The sequence below is a fragment of the Dipteris shenzhenensis genome, chromosome 18 (assembly GCF_047967505.1).
Source record: "Dipteris shenzhenensis isolate YYH24624 ecotype China chromosome 18, Dip_SZ_1.0, whole genome shotgun sequence".
Lineage (NCBI taxonomy): Eukaryota > Viridiplantae > Streptophyta > Polypodiopsida > Gleicheniales > Dipteridaceae > Dipteris > Dipteris shenzhenensis.
The window spans coordinates 38,706,735-38,734,636 of NC_141613.1; the positions used below are offsets into that span (position 1 = coordinate 38,706,735).

Here is a 27,902-nt window from a genome sequence, read left to right on the forward strand (position 1 = left end):
ACTCCTGTCCACAGTCCATTATATTTCTCTTATTCTTATGTTCTGTTTCATCTGATAACATGACCAAAATTACAAACATCCCATGTAGGCTTCTTTTGTAAAAAAAAAGAGAATTAATCATAATACAAACAGGCCTGGATGTAAAGCCCATACTAATCTCCCTGATAGAAGAAATAGCACTTGCATTTTGTTCAATAAGAAAGCCTTGGGCTTCATCAAACTGATGATCCTAGGTTTCCATCAATCAGAGACCCCAGCTTTCTAGCAATTCAGCAATATGTTCACCTGCTAAATAACCTACAACAGATGCCATAAACCCACCAAAAATGTATGCGAGAACTGTCCTAATATAGAGCTTGTTTGTCACATGAGCTTTTCCCAATGAAAGCAGGATTATACTTACTAATGTCACAACACAGCATAAAATAAATTTGCTGTCCCTATCATCTGAATCTCTAAAGGACAATGCATATGTCATCGGTGATAGGACACCGAACAGGAAGTATGAAATAAGAGCCAGTGTTCCATGTAGCAACAGGGTTTTACCAACCAACACTGAATAGTGTTGTCTGTAATGATGGTACAGATTCATAACCTGTGGCAGGCAATTCCACCCATCATATCAAACGACTCATCTCTTTATTGTACTCTAGGAGAGTGGAAAATAAATTAAATATCAATCTCTTCATTTTTAAATTTAGTTTGAAAAAAGGCACTCACATTATGGTAGAAGCCAATGAGTCCAGAAAGCAATGTTGCTAAACCCATATACACGACCGTACCTATTGAAATCAAAGAAAAACAAAAAAGTCACATCAAATATTAATTGCAACTAAAAATTCAAAGGTTTAATTGTCCAGCAGCTTTTCGAAAGACACTGTAGAAATCCAGGTTTCAAGTCTGAAAGCAGAAATGTACTTACGTGTAATAGCACCACCTCCAGCTGCGGAAGACGTAACTCCTAGACTGGCAATGGAGATCTCCAAACCACCATATACAATGGGCCTTAAGATATCCCACCCATCTATCTGCTCTGTTGTGGCAGACAACTCAGGGGTTGTGATACCTGTCCCAATCGGTACATCCACCAAAACAAAAGATTCGGCCTGTACCCCAGCTTCAGCTACATCTGCTGGTGGACCTTCAACTGCGGGAAGAGTTCCTTCAATGATTTTTTGTTTCAATTTGGGCATAATTGACTGTGGTGGAGCCAAAACATTTTCATCATCTGGGCATTTGGTAAACATAAAAAATGTTAAGTACAGTCTGTCTACTTCCTTTTGCAACATACTCAACCTGTGCAAATTGAAATGTCACCTTTTATCTGCCCCCCCCAAAAAAAGTCACCTGAAGGCTTTGATGCCTTGAAGACAGAAAGCAAGGGCTTCAAAATGGAATCGAAGGTGTTTTTTTTGGGTTCCATTGGTGTCTTTAGTAGGAACTCTTTCAGATCATCTGCAAGAAAGCTTGACACGTGATGAATTTGCAAACGTATCATTTGAATAGTGTTAGGAATAGGTGAAAATGCAGGAGATCATTGCACCTGATGTTACTTGTCCGCTGGACCATGCAGAGCTTGAAAACTGCCAGCCCATTGGCTTATTCTGAGTTCTCATCTTCTCCCTTTTAGAAAAAGAAATCTGTGCCTCTTGTGATACTGGATGCATTTTATTTCCTGAGACCAGTTTCTCTCGAATCTCTGGTGTCTCTTCTAGTGAAGATTGTGCTATTGCACCTAGATTTTCTAAAAGCGCATATCCTGTGGACAGCCCGCTTGTAAGTAAACCTGTCCCAGAGATATCTTTATTTGGTAGATCTAGTGAGGCAAATCCAGTAGAGGGAATCTCTCTCTCTCTCTCTCTCAAAATGCAAAAAAAATTACGGCACAACCCAGGGACAAAATGCAGTTCTATAAACAGGAAATTAACGCAATAGACAGCTACGGAATACAGGAATAACTCGGGCAAGACATATCAATGTTTAAAAGACATCTAATCTGCAAAATTAGAACCAGTCCACATGATCTAGAGGTGGAGAGGGGTAGGTGGGCAAGACCCAGGATCCCAAGGGAGGAAAAAAATCTGCCCCACAAGGGAGGTAGAAAATGAGCAGCATGTACTTCAGCCTATGCACACATCAGAGAAGGATATGGGGAAAGCAGAGACAATCTGAAAAATCTATTGGAGCAGCCAGCCAAAAATCTAGGAAGCTACTTCTAAGAAGTTTTGGAACACCGCAACAAGGTAGTAGGACTAGCACACAAGCTAGCCCTATTAAGTACTCACTACATATAGCAAGTTCGTTTTCACTCAATGTAAGGTATAATCACTATTTGTTAATAGTGATCGCCAGTCCCATAGATCTTGAAGCGTCTCCCCATGGACTTTAATACAATCATATCATATCACACACTATCCTCAACCATCTTTAGTATAAGGAAGCTTGTACTAAAATGGTTGTTTCTATAAGAAGTTTCTAGAAGTCTTTCTATAAGAAAGCTTATAATGCTTTCCCTCAACCCCTGTTAGAAGCTCAAGAAACACACTTATAAAGATGAATAGTTTCAAAACTAGCCTAGTTTGGAGGATATTTTATTAACGTAATAATTCTTACTTTTTACTTATTTAAAAACTTTAACACTGAATGAAACATTCGGAGCTGCTGCTCCTCCCCGCTCTTGGCTGCCCCTCCTTCCCCTTCAGCCCTCTCCCTCTCCCTTGCAGCCCTCCATCCCTCCCTTCCCCCTCCATCTCTGCCCTCCTTGCAGCCCCTTATCACCCTCTTCCTCCCTCTCCCCTCCGTCCTCTCCCTCCTCCCTGCCCTCAGCCCCCCCACCTTCCCCCTCCTCTCCCGCCCTCCCTTCCCGCGTCCAGCCCCCCTCCACCCTTGCCCTCCCTTCCCGCCTCCACCCCCCCCCCTGGCCTGCTCTCCTGCCCCTTCCCTGCCCCCCATCCTGCCCTCCTTCCCTGCGCTCCTGCCCCCCTTCCTCCCTTCCTGCCCCCTCACCCGTCCTACGACTCCACTCTCCTCCTGGTCCCCTTCCTTCTCTCCTACTTCTTCCTTCTTCTCTCCCTGCCCGCCTCTTCAGCCTCCTCCATTTGCCTCCCCTCCTTCCCTTTCCTTCCGCTCTCCTGTGCCCCCTGGGCTTCATCCTTTGGCAGAATTTCTTAGAGTGGACGGATTTTATTGTGTTCAAGTCGGCCTTTCCACCTCGATTGACGATGGCTCAGTCTTCAGCCAATCCTCATCCACTTCCACCGGCCACGAAAACCATTACGTACTCAAAAGACGAGTTGTTGTAGCTCAGAAAAGATACAGAGCAGGAGAGTTCAAGATCACTCTTTGCTCGCATCCCTGGGTCCCACCCTTCTAGGTTACAGGCGAGGGACTGGATGCTCTCCGCTTTACCTGGAGACCTCGCACATGTTCATCTGCTTAGTCGAGGTTTCTTCCGGGTTGTTTTTGATTCCTCAGATGCAGCACGTACAATGCTTCAAGCCAGTCCCTAAGCACTAAGCTGCACGAGGATTTTCTTGACGCCCTTCTCGTTGGGTTTTCACCCTATGGAGGAGGATAGCTGGACGTTTTCACTCTTCTCAGATTCTCCGGCGTCCCTCAGGTGTACCATCAACTCTTGTCTTCCATTGGAGCCGCTTTCAGGATGGTCATCGAGATCCCCCCCTCCCTGGGATGGGTTCTTCGGCAGCAGAGGTAGTCAGGTCGGACGGGGTACCGCGTGTTAGGGTCATTGTCTCTAACCCTTACATCACGAATGACCACATCATGCCCCAGCGTCCAAATGGCTCTTTCTTTAGGCAAAGAGTCGAGATCGTTGGGAGACACGATCAGTGTAGGATTTGCAAGACCTCTGGGCACTTGTTAGAGATTGCCCAAGGAAGAGAAAAAAGAAAAGGCCCAAAAGGTCCACAGGTGTAGCACCTCATAGCACCACCTCGGCTGGACCTACTTCACAATCTATTATTTGACCAGCGTTCACTTGAAGCTGTTGGTTCATGATCTGTTGTAAAGCATCTTCTAGTACAGAAATCCTACCCACCAGAGTAGGTGTTGTGTGGTGGGACACTTCTTACGTAGATCGCACTCTAGATTCACCAGGATTTACCCTGGAATCTTGTCCTTCTGCCTCCATTGTTTCAAAAGGGAAAATAGTCTTTTTTTTTTTTCACTTCGAATTTCCTTCTGCTGTACAGGAATAAATAGACTGCAAACTAAAATGTTGTATAGAAAGGGAAAAAAATGATGCTCCCTGGAAGCTTCACGTAACGCAGATGTCTCGAATTTATCTCTTCTGCCAAAGCCTTTGCAAGCCTCGAAATTCTATGCCACTCCTCCGTCTTTCAGACTTGGTATATTTTATTTGAACCCACGCAATTGACTGAATATCAGAAAGCTACTGTTCTGCAGGTAATCGTATTCCAAGAACCTCGCCAGATATACGTTTCCCCAGCTAGAGCTGTGCACGTAACTGTACCCACGTTCACGGGCTATTTGCGTGACCACATCCAATTCAAAATGTGGCGAAAATGGGTTCCATCCCTCCAACGTTTAGCTCGACAATGGATGTGGATTCATTCTCCACGCTGCCCATTTCCGCACGCAAGGCACAACTTCCGCAACACCTCACAAGGGATCAGGCGCATGGGGCTGGTCCCAAGCATCATCCAACAGAGAGAGATTGCCTATAAGCGGATTCTTTAGCTATCAGCACGGACATAACACAGGCGATAGCAGCCACTCTTTGCTCTCGTTGGAGACCCTTCTTCCTATCTCCAAAATTCGTCCTCTCAACTGACAATTGTTATTGTAGATGAACACGCCATCGTTCTCTATCTCAATCTCAAAATAAGCATTTCTGCATGACTCGCGATACACGCTTCGGGGTTCTTATATTCTCCGTCCTTGCTCTGAAACGTCGAATCGGTTGCACTGCAACAGAAAGCTGAGAGCTTTGTCCGAGAGCCCATGCTAACTGCCCATCAGCCCATGGATACTTGCATACGCCAACAATTCCAGCCATGTGCTTCCTTCATACGCGACTCCTCTCTTTCACGCGCCACCGTTCCCAGGCCCTACTGTTTGTCGTCACAACCTTGACCGAACAATTGATATGATCATTATCTAACTCTCTCTCTGCTTTTTGTCGACCGCTGGTCTCACGTTCTTTCCACGAAGTAATCCTTCGTCTGCGCTCCCTTCGTCCAACCTGAACGCTAACCTGCTCTGATACCAAATTTTACGAACACTTTCTAATCCTTCAGCTTTGCATTGATTCACTAGCTAATCCAAAATCACAGGCGCTGGCATCCCGAATATCCACCCAGCCTATCTCGTGGATCCCATGTACAAGAGATACGTAATTCAATTTCTTTTCATGCATATCCACAAGCCCTCAGTTCCCTAGATGGTTCCTTCTGCCACATGTCATCATTCTAGACCTTTAGCTTGGTACACCATTTACCCCTCTCTTGGGGCACAACTAAAACATTTGCCGCTTGGCATTATTACACATTTAGGTGCACCTAGGCCTTAGCACTTAGAACCACCTAGTCGATGCCAATACACCCTCACCTAGGACCTTGGCAGTTACTTCCCTTGACCATTTAATTTACGCACATGAAATATTACCAAAAGTCGGTCATATAAGAGAAAATGCCCACCGATCTTTCCAAGGTCATGCTATCTCGGCTAGAGCATAACATGGCACCTTAGATGTTGTAGCCAAGGTGGCTTGAGAGACTCTCATTCTCCCCACAGGGAAAGGAGGTCTCAATATTATTGATCCGAACTTGCAATGTGTATGCCCTTGCTCTGCAAGTTTGTAGTGAGAGGATTGATGCCTGGACAGGAGCCTTGGAAAGATTTTTTCTTACACAACATTCACTCCTGTACACCTTCTCATGGGGGAGATTGGATGGACAGCTCGAAATGTGGATCTTTACTTCAGCACATCTTAGATCTCCCTCTTTCCCTCTCATGGCTGCCATTCTGAAAGCTTGGAGCAGCTTCAGAGGCACTCTTCGGAGAGTTCCATCCTCCTCTCGCGAAGAAATAGACAGACAACCAATCATGTGGAATGACTCATATTGGATGAGCATGGAAGATCACTAGGAGTATCACATTACATGCAGTGTTTAGATGGGAGAGGGGACCTCCTTCCACAATAGGTGCCTGGAAGGCTTTTAGGAAGCTTCCACACGATCAGAGACTTTTATTAGTTGGCCACCTCAGAGGGAGTCCAATTAGGATGCAGCAGATAGAGGCAGCCATACCAGCAAAGTGGATACATACAGATGACATGCTGATCACAGAGTCCACTTGGTTGGAAGCTTTCATAGGGACGGGTATTCCTTTATAGGTTATTGCCTTGCGGGATGCACATGAGGAGACCCTTGTCTTTGATGTTCAATCTGAGGCATACTTCTCAGATCTTCAGATGATATTCTTTTGGACGTTGCCTTCCAGCTTGTTAGGATTGCAGGTTACATAGAGGTACGGACTCATAGTGGTATCTTCATCCTGACCCTGTTCTCCTAGCACTTGGGTCTTGGAGACTCTAGTTATATGGTGGTTCCCCCATTAGGTTCTTGCAGTGGGACTCAGGGGAGTGAGAATGGATTGATGAAGGGCATCGAGAGGAGAGCATCCCCTTCTTTCGTTACATAGTCAGAAATGCCAAGAGATTCCACCTTAGCAGTAGAGGTTGGAGGCCCTCCAGAGCTCCTCATTGAGATAGTTTTCAGATTTTTACAGAGGTGCAGAAAATTTTTGGAGGCGGCTCTAGAAATCCCCCAGGAATAGAGAGATCGATCTCTTCTTTTGGCTTTCTATTCATGGAGGGATTGCAGTGAACCTCTGGAGATCCAAGTTCGGACCCTACTTGTCCCCAATGCCACGCGGCAATTGAGTCAATTCAGGAGCGCCTCGGGGAGTGCACACAGGTGAGGACGATCTGGAAGGGTGTTGCTAGGATATTTAGCATATTTCATAGAGTACCCTTCTTCATGACTTGGGGATTAGTGGCATGGTTATCTCTTACTGGCCCTCGGGTGTTTTTCGAGGGACATGACTCAGACTCATCCTTCATTATAAAATGATAGTGGCATGGTTATCTCTTACTGCCCCTCACGTGTTTTTCGAGGGACATGACTCAGACTTCCTTCATTATAAGATGACACTCTATGGAGTCTTGTTCTCTCTAGGATGTTCCCTTCACTCCTTTTAGAGTTGTTCATGCCTCGGTAGACACTTCATGGGAGATCTGGCTAGCATTGCAACTTGGTATTTTTGGAGGGCCAGATGTATGGAGGCGACAGAGGGTTCCAAGGTTCACCCTTCCCAGTCTATGGCTAGTATATGTACTGATACTATACATACACTAATGGCCATCTAGGCGAGCATGCATGGATCCTCCAGAGAAGCTATAGCCAGAAGAGATACTTTTTTCAGAATTTGGAGAGTATCTCCTTTCTTCTCTAAGTCTCCTTCAGGGATGAGGTGGCATTTTCAACCTCCACCTTGGATTTCTATTAGCTCTTTTTGAGTTGGTTGGCCTACCATAGGCAACCTTAGTGAAGGTCCTACTTTGAGATGCCAAAAATAATTTCTAGCATTTTCCAGATGTGTTTTTTTTGCAAATTAAGTGATTGGTTGGTGTGTTGACTTTAGAGCATCTCTTTCAAATTTGGGTCTCTTTTGTTGGAAATGCATTACATATTCCTCTCTCTCCTCTCCCCCCCCCCCCTCTCTCTCTCTCTCTCTCTCTCTCTCTCTCCAGATTGAGCTACACCCCTAGCGCTAGATGCAGCATTTCAGTCAGTTACATACTTGCATAGGATCAGGGCGCTCGGAGACTCAGCAGCAGGCAGAGCACGATTACCGTGGCTAGCACTGACATCCTCGCAGATGTTAGCGGAGAGAGGTCATACTTTTTGTTGGTACCACACACTCTCCACATGGCTCACCTCGCTAGGCTTGGATATGGATAGGCTGCCACCATTTCGATACAGCATAGATGCCCCTCGCCTCCCTCTCACTCGACATGAGCTCAGCCAGGTTATCAGGGCAGATTTGTTGCAGCTACACACGTTTCGCACTTGGGTTCATCCCACGAAGCTTCCTACGAAGATGGCCACATATCGTGACCATTTTCTTAGGATTTCAGAGGATGGCTTCATCATATCCCCAGGATATATCAGCGTTGAGGCCGGCAGGATGCGTCGTACAGCTACCGGACATAGACCCAGGCGAGAGACTAGGATATGCCCTTGTTGCACTATGGGGGAGGTGGAGACTGAGGAGCACTTTGTTTGCAGATGCCCTTTATATTATGAGATCCGTGGCAGATTTCACTGTTTATTTGGGCACGGATTTGGACCTCTCTCTCGGATTATGGAGTATGAGGATCAGTATTGCTTAGCGTTGTTCATCAGGGAGATCACCAGATACAGAGAGAGATTCCTCAGAGAGCACCGTCCGAGCTAGATTGAGCACAGACACGCATCACTGAATTTTACGCATCCGAGACAGTGCTAGATGAGATCGAGGGGGAGGAGCTCGAGGAGATGAGAGCACTATGGATCAAGAATGAGACCCGTCATCACCACAGTATGGCTGGCCGAGAGACGCGGAGACCACACACGACACGTGGGGCAGCCAGAGCATGCACGATTGAGGTTCGACCTATCTCAGCCCTCCTTAGAGGGGATTGCCTCAGACGAGGCATTACTCTCGATGTAGCCCATCGGATACAGAGATCTAGGAGAGCACGTCCCCCACCACCAAGGGAGACAGCTCGACAGACAGATACATGAGCTCTTTGTATCACATTAGAGGGCCATCAAGGAGACGGCAGGCTATATAGAGCCTCCACATGTACTTGGAGCTCTGGTTTTGAGTAGTTGATTGCCCTCTTTTTCCTACTATGCTTTGTACCAGTTGTACTAGGCTGCATATCATTTAGCACTTAGCAAGGGCCTTAGTGTGCCCTTTGCTTCAGCCCACAATGGCTTGTATGGGTTACATATATCTTGTATCTTGTCTCATAGACCCACGAGGTCTCCTGAAGACGTTAATACAACTTTCTTTCTTTCTCTCTCTCTCTTCTTCTTCTTCTTCTCTCTCTTGGCAGGCCACATGAATGGAACTTCATCTTGTTTTTTCTCATGCATGGCATGATGTACTCCCGCATTAGAGCTTGCTCTTGCGGTTTTCATTCATACTTAATGAAGTAATCTTTTTGAAAAAATTAAAAAAAAATAACATTGATTTTGCAAAAGCAACATACCAGTGTGCAAAGCATCTTATGCCATTTGATTTGAAAACCTATGCAAGTCACAATTCAAAAGATATAACCTTGCCAAGTTTGGTACCCTCCTAAAAATGGCTATGGGAGGTGGCACATTGGATGACACCTTCCTAGCCATTTTTATGACCTTGCAAAAAATGGTTAGTATGCCAACATGGTACCCTCCATAACCATTATTAGTACCCTTTCGAAAATGGTTCTAGACGGTATCCGACCGGTGTGTCCCTCCCACAACCATTTTCGGTAGGGTACAAACTTGGCAAGGCCATTCCTTCTTGATTGTGACTCCCTATCACGATCAGTACAATAAGTGCTTGCATCAGCATGTGTACATGCATTCATACATAGTACATATATACATGTGTATGGACACACATACATAAATACATATGTACAATAACTTCTTGCATTAGCATGCATACATACATGCGTATTGGTATAAATGCATGCCGTGTGACTCACCAGAAGAGATGAGCTTTCCTCTCACATTGGATGGATGAGGTGATCAGATCTTTTCGAGGGGGAGATCCCACCTTTGCATGGGGGCTCCTTTCTGAGGGTAAGTCACCAATCCAGGGGTCTGGCACACATATGCGACTTCACTCTAGGATGTCCTGATTCAGGCACTACTAGACTTGTCCTCCTTACCTAGGCCCACCACATCCTCTTCATTCACTGCACATAATGTATGGGATGTGCTACGCCGGCTCCACAACTGTAAAGCCACGGATCATGAGGGGTTGAGGATGGAATACTTTGCACATGGGCATGAGATCTTGGCTTTGATCCTAGCACATCTGTTTAATCATGCGGTATATCATGGCTTTCCTCTTGCTTGGAGCAACACTACTATTTTATCAATACACAAAGTAGGGGACCCTATGGATACAAGGAACTATAGCAAACACATGATACGCCATACATTGGCCAAGATATATGGATCAGTACTAGAGCGAGAGATCAGCTCCTACACTGAGGCACATGGGTAGCGGGCACAGGGACAGGCAGGTTTTCGACGGCAACATTCCACTCGACCACATCTTCACCTTATGGGTAGTCATTTAAGAGGCGAGATCTATGCTTTCTTTGTAGACTTTCGGATGGCTTTCGACACAGTTCCATGAGCCCGCCTGATTTGGAGTCTTCAGGAGTTGGAGATACTCGAGTCATGATCTGGGGTGTGATGAGCATATATGAGTCTGCCAAGGGAGGGTGCATGCACATGGAGGTCTATCATATTGGATTGAGAGCACTATGGGAGTGAAGCAAGGATGCTCCCTCTCTCAGACACTCCTTTGGGCTCTACATTGATAAGATCATGATGTTCATCGACCGCCTAGGAGTTGCTTGCAGACTTGATGATACAATCTCCTCTTCTGCAGCAACAGGTTGGTAGCACTGCCTTTTCAGAGATGGTTTCGGATCCCTACCTAACTTCTTTCCCTGCCCAAACTAGAGATGCTTGCCAGCCTCCATTCATGAGGCCGTATGACACATAGGGCTGTTGCCCAAGGCAAGTAGGGGAGATCATGACACACAGCTAGAATCCACTCAAAGCATGATCCTTGAGTTCTTCCAGATACACATCACTGACTAGCATGACTCACGGAGGCGAGGCGGCGAGGACCCGAGCCAATGTCAGACACGCCAGAGTCGTCAGCATACCGAGGCACAAATTACATTAGGAGACCTTTCTTCCATGCTCACCAGATCAGATGCATTACCCACAAGAGTGACTGTGGCACTTGTTTGCCAGGCTACAATTAGGAGACTACAGTGGGTTGCACATGCCGACAGCCGCTAGTGCTCTATCACCAGGTTTTTGCCACCAGAGCAATCTCACACATTGACGCCCCCTCCTTGGGTTGACGCTCTCACTGGCTTCCACTTCATGAGCTTAGAGAGTTTTTCTCTTTATGTCCCGACGCCGTTATGATCATGATTATGGATTTTCTTTTGTATTTGTATCGGATTTGTATATCTCATTGGCTTAGCCCGTCTGAGCCCTATATCCCCCCCCCTCCAAATTCCCACCTCTCTTGGGATCCCCCTCCTCCCTACTCGCAAACCCTCCTCCGCCTGACCTAAAGAAAGAACTTGATATTATTGAGTGCAGTAGCAAATCACCAATGCTGGTTCAGTTCCAGGACGATAAGGGTTAACCAAATCCCCTCCCAACGAATTTGAAACAATTGCCACTGTAAAGAAGAAGCGCAACTATTCAAGATAGATGTAGAGCCTATACTTCAGCAAGCAAATAAAGTATCTGAGATATTGCCAACGCACTTTAGCATGCTAGCTTTGGTCATGTCAAATAGTCTACTTTGCTTTGCATGCAGAAGCATGACTTGGTTGAGCATATGCCTAGCATAGAGCAACCACCTCTACTTTCTGTAAGGTTAAAGCTTGGAAAGTTCTATCACATACTGCTGTAAAGATTGCTTGGTAGAAGGTGAGAGCCAGAATTTAATTGCAGTTAATGCACAGTGACATCCCACAAACTCTCCCACACACAGTGGAGCTCTGTACTTATCACAAGGGTTGATAACTTTCCCAGATTCACATAACATTTCTCATGAAAGAGAATTTGAAATTGCTCTCTTACTTTCAAGGGTTCAAATCGCTAGCAAAGAATTAGAGTAGATGCAAATTCAAGGCACTTCGGTGTTACAACATTAGAAAATATATGTCTCTTGAGTTTAAGGAGTATTGTGGCATTCATCATCACTACTGGGTGCCCTATAGGAAGATAGGAAAAATAGAACTCTCATGGAAATGGCCTCATGCATGTTAAATTACAAAAAGCTGTCTAATTCATTGGGAGAAGCTGTAATCACAAGCATCATGAATCATCAAGAGTTGCATCACAAAGGCTTTGGTGAATAAGGAACAATCCCATGCATAATATTGGCACACACCAAAAGTTGGTCATTTCATGGCCCTTGGCTCAGTTGCTTATGCCTACGATCCTCAACATATGAGAAAGAAAGAAAGTTTATTAAAGTCTTCGGAAGACCGATGGGTCTATGAGACTGTGAAAAACCTGGTACAAATGAGCTATGGTAGTGAAGCTACTAAACGAGCATCCACACCAATGCAAAATGCAAAATGCAAAAATGCAGAATGGTAGTACTAAGTCCTAAGTACAACATAGTCATGTCAATGGTCGACTATAAATCAATCTCAGCATCATCATCAACATCAACATCATCATCATCAGCAACAACAGTAGCACATCAGGGTGGATGAGGCAATGGGGACATGAAGTTAGCAATAGAGTGCCGTGCCGTCGGCCACTCAAAGGTGCAATCCTGGCACGTCTCTTGGTCGTAGCTCTACGTCTAACCAGGGCTACTATGACCCCCATCGGTCGGGCTCCGACTCTAAACAGGTGCAGTCCTGGCACGTCTCTTGGTCGTAGCTCTATGTCTAACCAGGGCTACTGTGATCCCCATCGGTCAAGCTCCAACTCTAAACAAGGAGGGGATGTCCCCAAGTGTGATCTGTGTGTCAACCCTCTGTCTGAGCTGTCGGGTCACAGGCTCCTGGTCACGGTCACGTCGAGGCCTCATCTCGTGGGTCCATGTGATCTCGCTGAAAGAACTATGTGATAGAGCTCTGAGAGGTATCAGCCAAGGAAAAAGTATGCTCCTGCCTCCATGCTCGGAGTATCCTCTCGCGGTGTCTGAGTTCCTCATGAATGAATCCTGCCAAACACTGCTGGTGTGGGTAGGAGAGGAATCGAACCAAAATCCCATAGCTATCTCTGAAGAGGCAATAGAAACGCCCTCAGATCTCATAGTAAACATGACAATTGAAGATGAAGTGTTCCTCTGTCTCAACCTCCTGCAAGTCACACAATGTGCATATATGCCTCTCCCTCGGTAGTCGCTCTGCTCTACCGCTCTCAATGCGAAGTTTGTGTGAAGAGACCCGAAACTACCCAAGAGAGATCCTCTGTGAGTGGGGTAGGTAGATCTGCGTGTATCCTGGTGGGTCAATGAAACCCTCCACTGTGATATGTAAGAAGTGATCTCTGCAGAAGATAAGCTTCACTGGGAGTTCACTCGGTCCCAACCAAGTCCGAAATATGTGTAGTTGTAATAGATTCTCATGGATAACTTGGTTAACCTCGTGTGATAGGAGGGGAGAAAACGGAGCATCCATGCTGTACTGGAAGGGAGGTAGTCTATCCATGTGGAGCCCTAGTCGCTCAAAAAATCTTTCTGTGCATGCATACCAGCACCTTTGGTCCCCACCTACTACAAGTGCCATAGAAGAGGATAGAGCTAGCCATGGTAGCCTACTACGCCCAGAGGTGTAATATTACCTGACTCGGAACACATACGTGATGACCTAAAATGCAGCATCTAGCTGTAAAGGGGGTGACACAAACTCAGCCTGAATGATCTGGTGAGGAACGGATGGCTTACCACGGATTATCCGTGATAACATGGAAACCTATAGCTGCTCCACACGGGCCCACTCTGTATTTGACAAGTCTGGCCCCCAACATGGGCTGCCATACATTTCCGCTGGGCGGACCAAGGAGTCAAAAAGCAACCCCTTGGTTCGTGGATCCTAGAAGTGCAAGCGGAAGCACTACCTCTCTAGTCTGGCCAATGAAGCATATCCTCTGCTCAAGCGTGCCTGCATTGTGGGTCTCATAGTGAAGATGGGTTCAAAAAAGACAAAGGTGTATTATAAAACTACCTCAATAGGTGACCCATCAAATGTGAACTGCTCTTGGTGCATGACGGCTCGAGATGTATAGAAGATCATGACCTTGGTTTTACCTGGGTTGACCTTCAAATCATGAGACTCACAAAAGGACTAGTGTGTGTCAAGGTGTCTCTGGAGTCCCTCTGTTGAGAAAGACAAGAGAGCCGCATCATCTGCGTAAAGCAATATCCGGATCAGTGTGCCCGCCAGAGAGCAACCTACCCCCCCTGTGTTTGCATTACTGTCTCAAGCTTGTCAATGTAGAGGCCAAACAAGGTAGGTGATAATGGACACCCTTGTTTGACCTCGATAGTGCTCGTGATCTCGTTTGTCCACCCAGATCCTGCCCGGACTTTGCCTGAAACTCTCTTGTAAAGTGCCACGATCTTGATCATAACCCAAGTCCTGTAGGTGCCGTATGAGGCGGCCTCTCGAAACCGTGTCAAATGCCTCGCAGAAATCCACAAAGCAAGAATAAACCCTTTGCTTCCGTGCCCTCGCCTCCTCGATGATACATATGAGTGTGAGAATGTGGTCCATGGTCCCATGATCACGTCAGCCGGTCTGTCCTGTTGCTTTAAGTCCTCGACACTTTGCAAGTTTGCTGACCTCAAAATCAAGTACTGATGCATAAACCTTGGACATGACATGTCCAATCATAATGGTCATGTAGTTCTTCGGGCTCATGGGATCCCCTGCCTTGTGGATGGGTGAGATAGTGTTAATGGTCTAGGTGCATGGAAAACCCAAACAAACAGCTTCATTAAAGAGCTTTTCTAAGATCAGGGCTAGGATGTTAATCCCATATGCAATTAACTCAATGCATAGCCTCTCATGATCCTTCGCTTGACCATTATGAAGTTTCATTACAGCATCCTTCACCCCCCCCTAGTGAAGAGGGTGCAGGATGTGGGGTGTGGCATATGTGAGAGGTTAGGACTGGCTGATTTGGGATGTCATAAAGTGTGTGTGCATAATCAAACCAGACCTGAGTGTCAGTGAGTGGTGAGGAGGACCGTCCTTCTAGAAATCTCTATCAAAAGTCCTTAGAGTTGTTACTAAACAAAATGTTTAGTAGCTCCTCCTCGTTCCGACAAATGAAGTCTAGTTTCTTTCTGCGTATCAGCCTACGGTACTCGCGTAGCATATCTAGTTCGCTCGGAAGACTGTTTTTGGTTTCGAATCTGAGCTGATGGTGTAAAGCCTTACAGTCATCATTGTACCATCTGTTACAAGGTATGGTCCCAGGGGGTGGTGGGGGGTGGTGGGCAGGTGGAGCGGGTGGTGTGGAAAAAAGCGTGAAGGGTAGCCTCGTGTAGTGAGCGGGTGACTAGGACAACACGATCCTCTAAAAGGGGTATGAAGTCAATATAAGTAAGAAGTATGTATAGACGGCCATAGTAAGTAGGCGAGTGATTGCGGTCAAAGCGTATATCATGGTAGTTGGAGTAAGAACTCGGTGGGGTGGAAGGTGCTATGCGATGTGGAGTGGAGATGCTAAAGAAAAGATAAGTGTGATCAGCCCCTGGAGGGAGAGGTGCTACAGTGTTGTCAGTGATGTGAGATGTGAAGGCAAGGGATCCCATGATGTAATCAACAATGCTGGAGCCTCCTCCATGTGGAAAGCACATTAAACCACCTAAGGTGGGCCATCTGTTAAGACCATTATAGATAATGAGATCATGCATCCTGCCAAGGTCTAATATGGCCTATCCATAAGATGTGAATGGACCTCATCTGCCAGCCGAAACCCGCAGCATACTTGCCTCCTCAAGGTCAATGTCTGGCAATAGAGTGGAATCATCCCTAAAGTCGACGAATGGTACCTGACAGGTGCCTCTCCTTGCGTTGAAGCCCCCCACTAGGAGGACTTCTCTGCAGCTAGAGAAGTCAACAATGGATTGAGAAAGAGCAGCAAATGGAGATGCCTCATCCTCACCTTGGATATCTCTGGCAAAGTGGGAGGTCTTAGGGGTGGAAGTAGCAAACTACAACAAACAGTAGAGTTGTTACTAAATAAAATGTTTAGTAGCTCCTCCTCATTCCGACGAACAAAGTCTAGTGTCTTTCTGCGTACCAGCCTACGGTACTCGCGTAGCATATCTGGTTCGCTCGGAAGACTGTTTTTGGTTTCGAATTTGAGCTGATGGCGTAAAGCCTTACACTTATCATTGTACCATCTATTTCAAGGTACGATCCCAGGGGGTGGTGGGCGGGTGGAGCGGGTGGTGTGGGGGAAAGCGTGAAGGGCAGCCTCGTGTAGTGAGCGGGTGACTAGGACATCACGATCCTCTAAAAGGGGTATGAAGTCAATATAAGCGAGAAGTATGTACAGACGGCCATAGTAAGTAGGTGAGTGATTGTGGTCAAAGCGTATATCATGGTAGCTGGAGTAAGAACTTGGTGGGGTGGAAGGTGTTATGCGATGTGGAGTGGAGATGCTAAAGAAAAGATAAGTGTGATCAGCCCCTGGAGGGAGAGGTGCTACAGTGAAGTCAGTGATGTGAGATGTGAAGGCAGGGGATCCCATGATGTAATCAACAACACTGGAGCGTCCCCCATGTGGAAAGCACGTTAAACCACCCAAGGTGGGCCATCTGTCAAGACCATTATAGATAGTGAGATCATGCATCCTGCCAAGGTCTAATATGGCCTACCCATAAGATGTGAATGGACCTCGTCTGCCAGCGTGAGCAGCAGGAGCAACAGAATGGGCAGCTAGAACTAGCGTGTGCAGCTAGATGACGGACAGAGAGGATAGCTACGTGGGCAGCAAGAGAAGCTGCATGGGCAGCTATAGCTTAGCTTCGTGGGCACCAATTGGAGCAACAAAGAACTCAAGAACAAAATCCGTGCGCAGGAATAATTTTCGTCACTTTTTGCAAGAGCTATATCTTTTCATAGAAAACTCGGATTGCAATGATGTAAAAACGAAAATTGTAGTACTCAAGGTCCTCTACAACTTTCTTGAAGACACAAAGTCGTGATTCTACTTCCAGATCCAGATAGAAGCGTCACATCATCCGCAGGTGATAGAGAGAGCAACAGAAACAACACCACTCCAGGACATCTTTGTAGCTGAAGGAAGGAGAAGAGCTCACCAAGGAAAGGGAAGAGAGGTGGCAGAATCTCAAGTTGGAGAAGACAACATTAGTATGATTCTATAAGCCCATAAGGTTGCATTAAGATTTTTTGCCCAGTCAGATCTCTTGGGCTCCACTATTTTGATAAGGACAATGCATATTACCTTGTTGGTGGACTAGGCTTGTCCATTGCCTTGGGGATAGTAGGGTGTGCTTTTTCTATGGATAACTATAAAGCCAAAAAAAAGTTCTTGGATTACCTCATTGGCGAATTGTTTGCCTGTATATCTGAAACAATTCCAATGGGGCATCCAAATTGTGTAATCACATTTTCATACAAGAACTTTGCTGTGCTTCTGGCATCTGCCTTTCTCACTACTTTAGCTTTAGCCCACTTTGTGAAGTAGTTGGTGGCCACAATGATGTAGCATGCTTGTGTTACATTGATGAAGCCTTCAATGGAGAGGAGTAGGGAAGGGGAGCTCCTCCAAGAGAAGAGAGGGCAGCTTCTCTTTCCAGCCACCCTCTACCTCATGGAGAGGCAAGGAGGAAGGGAAGGGCTAGGAAGGAAGGCTCTGATACCATATGAAGAGACATGGAAGCTAGCTAGGAATGGAATGGAAATATGGAAAGCATAATGAAAGGCAGAATGGAAAGGAAAGAAAGTACAAGTGCAAGGCAATAACCAAAATACTCGCAATGTATTGATGTTGACTGTTGTAATAGACAATAGACAAGTACAACACTATATAGTGTGACACTAGACTCTAGAAAGTCACAATGTCTATGGGATATCTCCCAATATGACACGTGGCACGTCTAGGACTCACTAGACTATAAAACACCACCTAGACCACCTAGAACATATATTTTTGACTCACTTTGGCTTCATATTCCAACTCACCAAACTATGGCATATGGAAATCCTTAATGGAAACAAATTTTGTTCTTCAAAATAGATCTAATATGTTCATGGTTCTATTCCAAGACCAATAATCTATCCTAAAACTGGTCCAACCATTGCCAAAAGAGCAGTGAGTTTGAGAAAAAAGGACAATATGTCTATCTTTTGATCAAACAAAGTGTGCAACTATGTAAAGCTTAGGCAATGCAACACAGTCAAAACCTACGAAGACATCTTTGCAACACTATATGAGTCAAATCATACTTCCAAGATCTTGACACTCAGAAATCAAATAATCAAGGCTTCCGATGTAGCAATGAAACTAGACATCGATACACGGTACACACTTCATCTCACACAGAAGTATCAACATAGTATAAGTCATGCTCCCAATAAATATGGAAGAACGAAAACAAATCAAACAACAACAGGAGCAGTGACCTCCTCCACAGATGTCACAAGTACAAGCACAGGATAGGGAGATACCTGCTGCTGATATTTGCCCCCAAGGATATTTTGGCAGAAGAGTTGGATAAAGCCCACAGCTAGAGTCCACGTCTGAAAACTTGAAAGCTTTCCCCAAAGAATGGTGCTGGATGCCACCCTTTGATTCTACAATCATTCCACCCTCATCATTAAAGCCTTGGGTTGGGAATGCAACACTGCTGATTCAGAACGCAAATGTTAAGTTCTTCCAAACCATCCCTCCTACTCAAGTAATTGTTTTCATTTTGTCTGGCCCCTTGAAAACAAGGGTGCCAAAGTTTTGGGTGGAAAAACGCAAACATTGCCCATTGAGAATTCAAATCGTAAGTCCTTGAAAGCTACACCCACTTCCCCTTGCCCACCTCCTCCCTGGGACTTTTATGTATAATATCTGAAACATTTGAATAAAATTTCAACCCATTCATGTTTTCTGCAAGACAATTTCATGAACTCACAATCATTCCAAGGTTTCAAAAAGATCTCAGGAACCAGAAAATTATGCCCATCCTCTCTACTGTCTTTTACTTTTTTTTTTGTCTTTTACTATATTATCGCACTATTCCAGTTTTCCTGTGGTAAAATAGAGGAGAAGGTGTAGAGGATACCTGCTTCTGAAAATTTAGCCCAAGGATACTTTGGTAAAATAGCAGGACCGAGTCCACAACTAGAGTCATTATCTGAATCTTTAAGAACTTTTCCCGCATCTCCATTACTGTTGCTATTTTCTTCTGCATTTGTTGAGTATGTGCTGGTATTTTGCCTGTCTCCTTGAAAAGAATGGTACCAGTCTCCATTTTTCTCTGCATCCATTCCACTTTAGGTTTAAATCTTTGTGCAGGAAAATCCAAGCAGTTTCAATTAAGGAGAAAAACCTTATACATCTCTTACCCCTTCTCCTTTCACACAAGAACTTCTGTGAAAGATTGATTTAATATATAGTGTGCATGGTCAAATAAAATATTATACATCTAGATGATTCAGGAACATGCCCAAACTCATCCTCTAAAAACACAGCACATAGCAGAGTTTTAATCCCATGATACTCACTCATAAGGTTGAAAACCATAAACTCTTATCACACATAGCAGGGACTAGCTACTATGACATAGGAGCTTGTCCCTGCTATGTCATAGTTTTGCAGGCTTCTGAAAAGACAACTTTATGAACATCATTCAAGAGGTTCAAAAGTTGACATAAATCCCAAAACCAGTAGACTATTCACATCAAGTGCAATTTCTTTTCCTACTTTCCTTTTCACAGAAATCTTTGACAAGAAAAGTCCACAGTTTTCATGTCCATCTGGAACAACCCCAATGCTTGGGAAAAATCTTCACAGCCACCACAAGCACTCAATGACCATTGCCTAGTTGGAAAGTCAACATTAGTTGAAGCTAAATTTCTCCATAACTACCGTAAGCCAGCCAGTAGAATGATGCCAAAAGCAATTGAAATGGGAAGTTTGGAAATGCCAAAATGAGGAATTCCTCTGAGCTGGGCCTTTCCCTAAACTAGAAGATCTGTTCTTGTTTGTGAAAATACCTATTTTAGAGACTATCCAAATCAAGAAACTTATCTCAAAAAATTCTGTTTTTGTCCAAGCACCTTTGCTATGCTTGACTATTATAACGTGGAAATGCTACTTTGCATGATATCAGTTGCTGAGACATCTGTGGGCTTCCAGTTTCCACCATCCCAAGACCAGCAAGCCTGACTGCAGACCTGCACTTCCACCCACTTAGAAACATGAGCTCCAAGGTTACTAGTGAGAAGATACCCAGCCCGTCCCTGTTCCATTCTCTTTGCCAGTGTCTCTGCTTGAGAGGCCAAATTTATCTTTGCCACCCTACACATCTGATGAGGTTGTAAATTCCAGCACAACCCTCTCAAAAGCTTTCCCTTTTTGTTGCGTGGGTGGTGAAAACATTCAGTTCTTGCACAATGTTTATGAATGCCACAAAAATCAGAGTTTCCACAATCAGCCGCAGGAAATGATCGTGAATTACAGAATCTTTAAATGCATTCCAGCAAAAGACCTGCTCTATAAGGGGCTGCAATCTCTTTGCTTGGACGAGTGAAAGAGAGACAAGGAGGCCAGAGACTGGATTGGAACTGCTGTACTTCCAATGTTTAATTCTGTCAGTCGGCTTCATGTCCAGGGATTTAGTGGCAGAGTGGTTTTCCTTAGTTGAGACACATTTTCCACGTTATTCATGTTTGGGAAGCATGCCTGTTGAAACCTCCTTATTGTTTCCAGACAGCAGCTCATCTTTGACCTATTGACACATCATGGTATGCAGGGTAGTCACAGGAAATAGCTTCTATCTCACTAGAGTTCTGATATATCTCAGCAATACTCTACGGGCTCCCCTGTTTTCAGTGCAACAGCAGCTACCTAGGGAAGTGCAGTGAAAGATGTCCTTTAAAAAAAATAAAGAATATATTCTAGTTTCCTGAGAAATGCAATGGTGCGGCATGTGGCTGGACAATCTACATGTGTCTCCACAGTATAAACAAACTACTTGAATATTTGAACCGTTTTGGACAGGCACTTTTATTTTCAAGAATCCCTTTTGGCAGAGATAAACAACCTAGAAACTGTGACAAATCAGATTTCAAATTGCGGGTCCCTGCTTTTACCATGTTCAGGTTTTGTTACAGAGTATGTGCCCCAAGGATAGGGGGGACAAATTGTAGAAGCCATTCCTTGCATTACATGAATACCATTTTGGTTAGAAGTCCTCCCACCATCATTTTCTTCACACTTTATTCTGAGTATTGGTACATCTTCAATAATTTCTGCATAGTAAAGAACAAGGTAGCAGAACCATTTCATGAGTAAGAACTTTGATAGACTCCCGTGTGTTTGAAAGAAGAATCACGGTTTCATGAAATATAGAGAAAATACGCAAAGAAGGTGGGAGATAAATTATACCTTCATAACTCGTCACATTACCCCATGAGTAAGCAGGCAAAACAGCAGAGGTGAGGTTAGAATCCAATTCTTCAACCTCTGTCATATTCTCATGTTCCTGCTTTACAACCTTGGCTTCAGGCTCATGCTTAGTGAAAGTATCTTCCTTTTGAACTGACAAAGCATCTGCAACTTCAATATAAAAATTGCAGTCAGAATGGATAATTGCTTTGCCATTCTCAATTATAACATGAAAGATTACTCTGCCATGTCACTTATAACATCTGTAACTAGATACCAACTGTGCTGATAATAAAGTAGATAGATTTTTCGAGCACCTATTCCTTCATTCAAGACTTTCTGACATCTTGGACCACTCCAGCAGCCAAATGAATTCAAAGCATAAAAAATATAAAAGAACTCTTAACGATTATAAATCTTTTGTTCAAAGCTTAAACATAAAAAACAAAAGTTAACCACAAGGCTCAAAAGTTCGGACCCATTCTCTTTGTGTTGCACTTGTTTAGGAAAAAGATACTATATTATTTTTACTTACAAACTCAAACTCCTATACCAGAGGGCTAGCTGCACGCCACATCACATGCCCTTTCTAAAAATCTCCAACAGGCTATTAAAAACATGCAAATTGTAAAGGTTGTGGTACATAGAAGCTGAGTCTAACTCTGATAAGCTCCAGCTTGGCTTACCCCAGCTCTAGCTTGTATGCTTGTGCTCGAAGTTCACCACCACACCCTAGCCAAGTTGGCTAGGCCCTTGGCCCCACTTGCACCAAGGGGAAACCTCTTAAGCTTCAATAAGCGGCCAAGATTGCGGTTTCAAGTGACATAGAATTTCACAAAGTGGCTACAAACATGCAGCTGAACATATTGGCCCCTAGTGGGCTAACTAGAAATGCCACTTAGCCACGTACATGTTTGACTCAAGCATGTCCAATGCAGTGAGAGGGAACTCATCCTCTAATCAACATGGACAATGGGTGAGCTATTAAGAACAAAGCATAAAATGTCTTGGCACCCTAGGAGAAACACACTTGAGGCTAACATGAGAAGAAGAGGTGGTCATCAAGTCGATGAATTCATCAAGAAAATGTCACGGAGAAAATAAGGAATGAAGTCACCACTCAGAGTAGAGGATTGGGGTTGACACAAGAAGCACTTCCCCATCACCACTAGTGAGGACAGCCGGGAGAGGACGAGGTTGATCTCAAGGAAACCAATGAAAAGAACAATACAATGGAGGAAAGTGAACTGGGCAACTTATGGAGGGTGAGAACATGCCACCACATGTAGGAAGAGACAGGACAAGGACGGGAAGGAGGACCCGTAAAACTTAAAGAAATGTTTGATCCCACCTCACACAAATTTGTGAAATCATGATGATGGAATGCTTCTTGTGCCTTGTAACTTATTTTTAAGAAGGAAATCTTTATTTTGAGTGACTAGGAGGCTGGGGGGGCACGTGGAGGGGAGAGAGGAAGAAAGTACGAAAGAAATATTTACTAACCTTTGCAAAAGGCCAAAATAAGCCCATGAGACCCAAAAAACTGAAATGACATTAGAGCACACCCCTCCATGAGGAAAACTCAAGGTGTCTATCACACCATCAAGAAACTATTGATGAACCTAAGAAGAACAAGAAAACAAGTCCATATGTTGGGAGTAGTTCTTGTGATTGACATGCCATGCGTTTCAGTAGTAGCCAAAGCTTCGCATGGGTCTATAACTAGGGTCCCCCACCGAGACTCTTAGTGTCAGTGGAAGATATCCGAGAGCGACTACTGGCACCGTCAACACTCCTATATAGATTGTACTCATGGGTGGCATGAGGTGGTCTAATTTTAAGATGCAGCAATGATGGTACCCCAAATAGGACGGGCACTTACGACGCCAGTATACTATTAACTTTGTGCGCTTGAAAGCTGGGGCCGCAATTGCCATACCTCCCAACCACTTCTCTTGTGAAGAAGTCTATGATTCCTTGCTATCTCGATCTTGGTCCCATGGCATGTCTCATGAGTTTGGACTTGAGTCAGGTAATCTCATGTTTGAAGAGTTTTCCACATCTCTAGCTGAAGCTATGGGTGAAAAGACTATGATATCTCCCCTGGGGCATTACATCAGGGCATACTCCTCTCTCTCCATGTGCAGTGTGTCAAAAAGAGTAAATAGCCTCATATCCCTATGGTATCATGTGGCTGCAATCTTGTATCCTACCTCTATCTAGAATCTATGGGTTGAGGTTCTCAGTTGATGCATATTGCATGGGAAAGATGAATATGTATGTTCTTGGTACCTAAGTGAATCCATCCTCTCTCAAGTTGGGGAAATGATCTATACAAGGCCATCTTGATTGCATTTGGCTGCCACGGATGCCATATCCTATGAGGGTATGACTTCCATAGGTTTCATATTTAATCTCCTGATGTATCATAGCATCTAGTGAGTACTATTACCGAAAAAATAATTGATAGACAGCCGCTATGATCAAAATCCTCTAGAGACGAGTCACGAGTGTATACTTGTTTCCTCAACTACAAGCTGCATAGATGATGACAAGGACCTCCATGGTAGTCTCTATTGAGCTACATTTGATCAGAAGTCTAACTTAGTCCAGATAGGTAGTGATCTGAAACAAGGCATTTATATCAAGGGGTCTTGCTGCAAATTCTGCTAAGATAATGGTGTGTGGAGTGCATCTATTGACTCCTAGTTGGCACAAGAAGTAGACCAAGCGCCGGGCAACCAGACACCCTGGTTGGCCCAACGAGCAGCCAAGTGGCAAGTGGTGGAGTTCCGACCAGCCAAGATAGGTAGTAGGTCGCCTCCGAAGCGATCCAATGATGGTCAATGGTTTAGTAAGGTTTCTCGATAGAAATTTAGTAGTTCGATCGCTAGAACTCTCTGGCGGTTGGTAACCTCTCTATAAGAGTCTTACTGTAATGGTGGAACGGGCTTTTTGGCTCGATGTGTCTTGTATGAGAGGTAAGTCCGAGTGAGTCCAGAGTCCTACTGTACAAGTGAGTGGCTCACCTTGAGTTGAGACATGAGTCTATGCAGCCCTAGCTGTATATACTGGACGAGGCTCCTTTGATTAATACAAGTGTTTACATTCAGTTATTTGTCCATTACACTTGTGTACTTGTGTGGCTTCTCATTCCACCCGGATTCATACGATCTTTTCCACAGAACACAGACCCAGTCAGTGCATGACGCAATTCTGCAACCAAGCACCGGTAGGAATGTTTGAGCCAGTATTTGAGGAGTGCAAGAGAGGGCATCTTCCAACCATGCATTGTGCACACACTGCTCACCAAGCGCTTGGCATCGGGTATCCTGAGGAGTGAGTAGAAGCAAGCATCAACATTTGGCAATCTTGTGGGGATGGATACATGTTGAAAGGTTCGAGTGGGAAAATTGAGTGGATTGAGAATAGAACTCTTAGCTTCCAGTGCATAGACAAAACCCACCAAGCAACAGTTTATGCTGACCAGTGACGAGTTACAACTGCTACTTGGTCGAGCCACTATTTCAGAAAATATCTTAAGGGCTCCGCTGTTGATTTCAAAATCTTACAGACCTGCTTGAAGACTAGTGTCTGAACTGAGGAGTGCTCCCAAGTAACCCTTTGTATCATCTAGGTGATTAAGATATCTGATTCACATGCAAAAATAAGACAGATATACGGCAGGAGGGAGGAATACCTGCACGGAGGCTACAGAGAGGCTACAATGAATTTCAAACCCAGTATGGATGAACCGGTAAATTCTCGTGGTGTAGCTACATACCCTGGCAACAGCCTGAACAAACTAGAGGGAGTATCGGTCGTGGTCCAAGAGGAGCAAGTTTTGATTACTATATGGATACTAGGAGTGAACCGGTTAGGGAAAGCCGTGTACACTTGAGATATTGCATACTGAACATCGGACCGTGTATTGCATAAATAAATGAGGCATCCAACAGCTTGGCTGTAAAGTGTGGCATCCACTAATTCACCTGCATCATACATATTAAGCTTCAGCCCTGGCTCCACGGGGTGGCTATATGCTTACAATCTTGCATGTTGAACCTATCTAAGAGATTTTGCACATACTTGGATTGAGACATAACAATGCCATGCTTGTCTTGTATGAACTGGATCCCCAAATAGAATTTTAACATGCCCAACCTGTCATGTCAAATTCAGCTTTCAATTCAGCCTTGAAATCTGCAATTATTTCCTCATTTGACCTTGTGAGCAGCATGTCATCTACATAAAGAATGATGACCAAAATATCACCCCCATCCTTCTTGATATAGAGGGTGCTTTCTGTGGGACTATTGTGTAACCCCTTACTTGCCAGGAAGGCATCAAGCCCAAAACTTCAAAACCAGGAGGTTGTTTGATATAAACCTCTTCCTGCAAGTCCCCATTAAGGAATTCTGTTTTTATGTCCAACTGATGGACATTCCAAACGAAGTTTGCAACCATGGCAATAACTGACCTTATGGTGGTCATCCAGGATGTAGGAGCAAAAGTCTCCTTATAATCTATGCCCTTTTTTTGAGCATAGCCTTTGGCAACCAGCCATTCCTTGTACCATTCAATGGACCCATCTAGCTTTCTTTTCACTTTGAAAACCCATTTGGTACCAATGGCATGTTTTCCTGGTGGCAAATCCACAACATTCCAAGTCTGATTTTTCTCAATGGACTGCAATTCGTTGTGCATGGCATGCATCCAATGCACATTATCCTTGGCTTCTTCAAAAGAGTCAAGTTCTTCTTCATCAAGAAGAGTACCTGCATAAGCTGTCTCAACAGAAAGAGCCCCTCCTGCATGCCTTATTGCACTACGAGTCGTGCTAGGCAAAGGTGCCTCAAGTCTACTCTCCCTGAGAGTCTGTAGCAACCAATTCGGAATTGTTTTGGCTGCATTTATCTCTTGAATCTCTTGCCTGACAACTTCCTCCACACTCTGTGGAGGAACAAAATCAGCATGTGGCTGAATCGGGGCATGTGGACCAAGAGGAGGGTGCTGTAAATTATGATTTTCAGCATCAGCCTCAGCTGGGGAACCAAAAGCTATAGAAAGCATCCCCTAAGAAACATCATCTGAAGAAGCTGGAATAGTAAATTCAGCATGTGTATGTGCTGAATTCTCTAAAAAAATAACATCTCTACTGACAAAAATCTTGCGAGTGGCAGGATTGTAGAGACGATAGCCTTTGCTTTGTGAACTATACCCAACAAAGATACACTTAAGTGCCTTATCTGACAACTTATGTCGAAACTCCATAGGCACGTGGGCATATGCAACACAACCAAAAACTCTAAAGTGATCCACTGAAGGCTTTCTCCCATGCCAAGCCTCATAGGGAGTAATTATTTTCAAAGCCTTTGTGGGAGCCCGATTCAAGACAAAATTGGCACACATGAGGCCTTTCAGCCAAAATCTGTGAGGCAACTTCTTACTAGTAAGCATGCATCTATCCATCTCCATGAGAGTGTGATTTTTGCGCTCAGCTTTGCCATTTTGCTGAGGTGAAAGCCTCATAGTAAGTTGATGTGTGACGCCTTTCTCCTTCAAAAATGCCTCAAATTTATGAGACATAGACTCCCCCCCTCTGTCAGTGCGAAGTGTCTGCACCTTGAGTCCTATCTCATTTTCAACCATAGCCACAGTGTGTTTGAAATGCATAAACACATCTGATTTTTTCTTCAGACCATAGACCCAAGTATAATTGGTGTAGTCATCTATGAATGTAACATAATAGAGATAACCACCACAAGTAGGTGTCCTCATGGGACTGCAGACATCACTGTGTATGAGCTGTAATTTGCGAGTAGCTCTTACTGCACTATCCTTTTTAAAGGGAAATCTATGCATCTTACCAAGGATGCATCCCTCACATGCATGTGGAGAAGGTGACTCCAAAGGAGGCAATGCATCAACCATAGCATGCTCTGTCAGTTCTTTGATGACCTTGTTTAAGAAATTATCCCCTTGATCAAACACAAACTCTATGATCAAGGTGCCATAGCTCATGTGCACATATCTGGCAGCAGTGGGAGTAGTTGAGCTTACTGCCATTGATGGCTCAGTTTTCAGACTTTCAGATTTCTTATACGTGCCTGGTATCACCAAGAATCTTCTTTCAGTGTCCACTCTTAACAGAGCTGGATTTCAGGTCATCTTTGAGGATGACAAATGTGTTGTTCGAGACAGGGAAAATGATTATGCCTTAAGATTATCTGGTACTCTGCTACGTGGGCTTTTTCAGCTTGATCTTTTTGAGAAAAGAGCAGCCCATGCTCTTGCAGTTTCTACCGCTACTGCTGCCATGCAGAATGCAGAATTATGGCATGCCCGATACGGCCACATGCATTATTACAACTTGATGACACTTCAGAAGCACTCTATGGTTGATGCATTGCCACCTCTTGAGATACCTCCTCCACATGCCTGTGAAGG

General features: G+C 44.6%; 1 protein-coding gene across 1 annotated transcript in view; it reads right to left on the reverse strand.

Moving 5' to 3' along the window:
- Positions 1–233: 233 nt before the first annotated feature.
- Positions 234–27,902, reverse strand: part of LOC147891207 (uncharacterized) — a 101,486-nt gene continuing 73,817 nt past the window's right edge. The window contains exons 5-12 of the mRNA XM_087389179.1: positions 21,453–21,617; positions 21,266–21,316; positions 19,126–19,320; positions 1,544–1,786; positions 1,318–1,455; positions 923–1,228; positions 721–782; positions 234–595 (exon numbers count right to left, since the gene is read on the reverse strand). Coding sequence (XP_087245305.1) covers positions 245–595; positions 721–782; positions 923–1,228; positions 1,318–1,455; positions 1,544–1,786; positions 19,126–19,320; positions 21,266–21,316; positions 21,453–21,617 — 1,511 coding nt within the window. The 3' untranslated portion in view covers positions 234–244. The remainder of the gene's footprint in view (positions 596–720; positions 783–922; positions 1,229–1,317; positions 1,456–1,543; positions 1,787–19,125; positions 19,321–21,265; positions 21,317–21,452; positions 21,618–27,902) is intronic.